Source organism: Aethalodelphis obliquidens, unplaced genomic scaffold (assembly GCF_003676395.1).
Source record: "Aethalodelphis obliquidens isolate GAN/ISIS:26980383/991018 unplaced genomic scaffold, ASM367639v1 scaffold1, whole genome shotgun sequence".
NCBI lineage: Eukaryota > Metazoa > Chordata > Mammalia > Artiodactyla > Delphinidae > Aethalodelphis > Aethalodelphis obliquidens.
In genome coordinates this window covers 3,263,502-3,268,866 of record NW_020837945.1, presented here as the reverse complement: position 1 = coordinate 3,268,866, position 5,365 = coordinate 3,263,502, and the positions used below count along the sequence as shown (strand labels likewise).

The 5,365-nt window shown below is 47.4% G+C and overlaps 1 protein-coding gene across 2 annotated transcripts in view; it reads right to left on the bottom strand.

Moving 5' to 3' along the window:
- Positions 1-240: 240 nt before the first annotated feature.
- RSPH1 (radial spoke head component 1) overlaps positions 241-5,365 on the bottom strand; it is a 19,450-nt gene continuing 14,325 nt past the window's right edge. Inside the window, exons 8-11 of one of the 2 annotated variants that reach the window (XM_027090266.1) lie at positions 4,568-4,639; positions 2,167-2,323; positions 1,255-1,398; positions 241-451 (exon numbers count right to left, since the gene is read on the bottom strand). In XM_027090266.1, the coding sequence (XP_026946067.1) occupies positions 399-451; positions 1,255-1,398; positions 2,167-2,323; positions 4,568-4,639 (426 nt within the window). In that variant the 3' untranslated portion in view covers positions 241-398. The remainder of the gene's footprint in view (positions 452-1,254; positions 1,399-2,166; positions 2,324-4,567; positions 4,640-5,365) is intronic. The other variant, XM_027090181.1, reaches the window with a different exon arrangement.

The following is a 5,365-nucleotide window of genomic DNA, read 5'->3' as shown; positions in this document are numbered from 1 at the left end:
GCAGGGGCTGGTGGCTTCTCTTGTTGCGGAGCACGGGCTCTAGGCACGCGGGCTTCATTAATTGTGGCACACAGGCTCCGTAGTTGTGGTGCACAGGCTTAGTTGCTCGGCAGCATGTGGGATCTTCCTGGACAAGGGCTCAAACCCATGTCCCCTGCATTGGCAGGCAGATTCTTTACCGCTGTGGAACCAGGGAAGCCCCAACCAGGTAACTTTTAAAGAACTGGAAGCAGAGGCTATTTCATAAACAAAGGATAATGAAGAAATTTATTTGCAACTGTAAAACATCTTAACAAACAACTAAGTAAGAAAGATTAGTGATAGATGAGTAATAACTACCCTGGTAACAGAAGCATCTTTCAGACTCAACCTCCTACCACTCGGGCTTTTGCTTCATCTTAATCCAGCAGCTCTGGCTGTCTGGCTTCCTCTTCTTCAAAATTAACGTTTCCTGGGAAGAAAAAGGAAATGTGAGTGTGTTACCTTTTTTCTATTTAAAAATGCATGATTTGCTAGCAGATCTTTTGCAATAGGTATTATAAATATTAAACATTTCTATTTATCAGGCAAAATCATGGAACGTTAAATTTTATCTTATACAGGCTTTTATAGTTTTTCTTTTGGTACCAGTAATAAACTAGGCAAAAGGTTTATTCAGAGTAAATGCTAAGACAAAGAACATCCATGTAAGTGAGAGTAAGGTCCAGCATTATCTTTTGCCTGTGCGCACTCATCAGTGAATAAAATTGCTGGACTATAATTTATAAGTAACACTGTTGAAACTCTGATCTCTGTGGAAGCTGTACTCCACGCTTCCCACCCTCCTCCCACACCCCCGTAAGAGCATTTGTGTATTAATGCTGAAAAATTAAATGGTAAAAGGGTTTAAATTTTGAAGGTGTTTGCTGTATATTATTATACGTGCATTATTATAAAGCGTTATAAAGGTGAAAAGCATGTAGTAAAGTGAAGCCATGGGATCAATCGACTGGGACCTGCAGCCCGAGGCATGCCGTATTGCTGAAATGCAGATTAGCAAGGACCCAGTTAGAGAGAACATGCATCGCACGGCTGTCCCTACCAGGACACCTAAGAAGGAGCGACATTCCCAGGGCAGGTCCTCTGAGATGTCCCATCCCTCAGGCCTGGCCCAAGGACGGCCTCGGTCAAAGGCAGAGAAAACCCTGCGCCCACCCCGGCGTGCCTGGTGCCTCCTTCCCTCCCGCCCTCCTGGCCCCCAGAGCGCAGGCTCACCCTGCTCTAAGCTGTCGTAGTGGAATTCCTCTCCGTCCTCCCTGCTGGCGTCTCCCTCCTCCTCTCCAGGATGCACTGAATCTAATTCCCCCTCTGACATGTCGTCGGTCGGAGGCTGGACCTCCTCCACCGGCTCTCCCCCGTCTGAGATGGAACAAAGGGAACCGGTATCAGCAGACGCCTTGCCACACCCACCCTGCTGACAGCAGTGCCCGCTTCTCCATCAGGGGACCACCCCCTAACTCAGAGTCACAGCTCCACCCAGGCCTGGCATCTGCTCCCTCATCCCCATCACAGTGATAGGCTCAGGGATGGGCATCACTGCTCTGAAGCGCTAATTCCCAAGGGCTTTTTATTTTAAGTATACAATATATATCCCAAGGGTTTTGATGAGCATTTGGAGAGAGAAGCTCTCTGTTCCCTAGGGTTCTTGAGCGGATTGGGTGGCAATCTGATAAAGTCACTGAGCTTTGGTCGCCAAAGGGAAGAGGATGCTGGCAAGCAGAGCCAGTGCACAGGAGAGAGGACATCCGGGCGCGGAGCCCTGATCCAGCCACACCTGAGGCTCTCTCCCCCCCCCCACCGCTCCAGTTGTATGAACCAATGAATTAGTATCAGTATTTTTCCACTTAGGCCAATTGGAACTGGTCTTCAATCACTTGCAACAGAAGGGCTCCTGCCCAGTGTAACCTACCTTCGACACTCCACAGCCCCCTGAGGACTTCTTAGGAAGCCCCCAGCGAGGGTCACAGAGAAACACTGTCCAGATCCCCTTTAGGAAGGACCTGTCATCCCAGCTGCTGTTGGAGCCTTGCCCAGGTCACACCCACCCAATCACTGACCAAGGGGAGGGACTCAGAGCCTGCTTCCCGGGGAGCCCTACTCCATCTGCCCCCCAGGGCCTCCATATACCCTCAGCTCCTGGGGCCTCGCCCTGGCTTGGTCCATCCGCAGCGGGCTGCTCCTGGGGGTGGGGCGGGGTCCACAAGGCCAATTCTGTGATTTTGGTCACTTTCCATTTTGGAACGACAGTTACCGGTGTCTCCTCCTCATCCTCTTCTCCTCTTTCCTAAGTTAAAAAATGTAACTTGACGGGCTTCCCTGGTGGCGCAGTGGTTGGGAGTCCGCCTGCCGATGCAGGGGACACGGGTTCGTGCCCCGGTCCGGGAAGATCCCACGTGCCGCGGAGCGGCTGGGCCCGTGAGCCATGGCCGCTGGGCCTGCGCGTCCGGAGCCTGTGCTCCACAACGGGAGAGGCCACAACAGTGAGAGGCCCGCGTACCGCAAAAAAAAAAAAAAAAAAAAAAAATGTAACTTGACCAACACGCATGGGACATTTAAAGTGAGGGGAGACGGGACAGGTTTTGAATTGCATTGGGGCATTTTTATAACAGGATTCAGTGATCAGAGTAATTGCCAACCCTCCATAGTATAGTCCAAGGGCTGAAAATGAATCTTGAAAGAACGAGGATGAGACACGAAGGTGAGGGCAAGGCAGTTCCTGTACTCATTCTGCTGACGGCACAAAAGACGTAACGCTTCCCAGTTAAGAAATGACCAGGACTAAGTGCCCTTTGCAGCCGCTCAGCTACATTTCAGCTCTAAGATTCCTTAAACATAACAAAACAAACACTGAAACTGAGCAGGACCTTGTGGGGCTCCTGGACACCAAAGCCTTTGTGTCCCCCGTTTCTTGTTTTAGGGAATAGGGCCCAGCCTCCATGACCTTCCCTGAGTTCCAAAGGGCAGGTTCAAGCGGTTACTAATCAGGAAAGGGATGCAGAGATAAGAGGGGAGGAACCAAGAGACAGTGGTGTAGCCTTGGGGCAGGGTCCTCGTTCTGCCTCAAGGGATACACAAAACAATGTCGCTGAGCCCTTCTGCAGAACTAAAACCCCCAAGAAATGGAAGATGTTCATTTGAAGATGTGCATTTGATGAAACTGGAATGTTTCATCACTACTTGATGAAACATTGTTCATTCCAGAGAGAAGGTCACAGTTTGATAACCTTGAGAAGCTCATCAAGAGACCACCTGAGGCCAGATTAAAGGAGCGCAGGCCCTGCACACACCCTGATCCTTATCAGCAGCCCCACCCTTGAACCATTGCTATGAAATTCCTCATCAAATTCCACCAGGTTGGGACACACAGTTTTGAGGGCATTAGCCCACTGTGTCCCCCTTTGCCTGGCAAAGCAATAAAGCTGTTCTTTTCTGTTTCACCCAAAACTCTGCCTCTGAGATTTGATTCAGCACAGGTGTACAGAGGCCACGTTTCGGTATCAACATCACTGTAAGAAAAAGCCTAAAAACACACAAAGACATCCATGGAATGACAGGGAAGGGCATAAACCCTGAAGCTCTCGTCTCAAGGATTATGGAGAGAAAAATAAAATGCAGTGGAAGTAGACAAAGTTCATCAGTTCCAAACGTGGAATAATTTATAATAATGAATAATTCCAACAAAGGTTAACAGTCAACATGTGGCAATCTTACCAAGCATATTGGTCTACGTCTCAGTTTTGTAACTATCACAAAACTCCAAAGATTGAACATCAATCTATAAATATGGAAAACTTCACTGTCGCAAAGATGATAATACCTGTGACAAAGAGTGACAGACCCCTGCCTATCACTTCCGTTGAGTCACTCGGAAATGCACTGTATTCCTCCATGTCCAAATGTCTGAGTTTCTCCAGGACAGTGGTGCTCAAACTTGAACTGCACCAGAATCCCGTGGAGGGGTTGTTGAAGTCCAGATCGCTGGCCCCAGCCTGAGTTTCTGATTCAGGAAGAATGGGGTGGGGCCCAAAACTCTTCATTTCAAACAGATTCCCAGGTAGGGCCAGAGCTGCAGCAGGGACTGCGCTTTGAGAACCGCCCCCAAGGGTGTCTGCTCTCTCATTGGCTCCTGTGTGATCATGTGACCTCCCCCGCCCTTCAGGCGCTCACTCCTCCAGCTGCTGGCCGTGTTGGCAGCTGGTTGCTCATAACAGAGTTCCTCCCAGGAACTGCCCTCCATCAAAGGAGGCCACATTGTCCAGGTTTCATGCCCCTGTCCACGGGCAGCCCACAGCCGGTGACTGGTCCACATGTGGGTCACAGGTCCTGGCCTCCATTCAGGACACTTTGAAGGGTCATCCCATTTCAGAGCTCCCATGGGGTCCCGTCAGAACCCAGCTTCCCCTTCTGCCCAATCCCCTTTCCTATACTCCCTTAGGGCAATTGGTCCCGACGCAGATCTGTAGGATCAGTATCACCAAGCAGCTCGTTTGCCTATGAACGTAGGAGTGATATAGACTCTGCAACCTACCACATCTGTTAAGCGATATTCCCCGTGCTGTTCACAGCCAATATCAAACACGTACTTTCCAGGGCCAACGGGCTACGAGCAAAGAGAAACCAAGAAATACTTCACTCTTGAGCGTCAACACCCAGTAGAAAGTACAAAATGCTTTATAAATGTGACTTTCATAAAACCTACCCCAAATCATGGAACTGGGGAAAATTCAGTATGGATTAAAGATGCTTTTGTGAACTAATGGCTAATGGAATGCAAAGTATAACGCCCCCTTTTGTTTGTTTTAAAAAAAAACTTTAACTACATTTTATCTCCTTATAAAAGTAATGTATTTATGACAAAAATTTCACTTAGTTGACCCACACAAACTAGCTAAAAATAGTACTATTGATATTTTTTAATTTTATCTAAATATAGTTGATTTAAAATATTGTGTTAGAACTACTAATATTTTGATGTAGTCTCTGTAACCTTATTTCTAATACAGAGATTTTTTTTTTAAATAAAAATCTGACCGTAACTACACGTGCTGACTCTTATTCTATCTTTACTTAGAAATAGGGCATGAATGACCTCCCATATCACAGATTCTTCCATAACATCAGTTGTCAACCTGGTATGTTATTTCATCAAAGAATCATAATCTGTTTTACTCGCCTACTATTGTTGACATTTGGTATGCTGATACTTTGGTAAAAAAATGCTATGGTGAACATATTCTGAGTTAAATCTTTAGGTCCACCCGTGGCATTTTCCTCGGGGTAAATTTTCAGAAGTTGAATTTCTGGATAAAAGTATGTGTTTTTATAT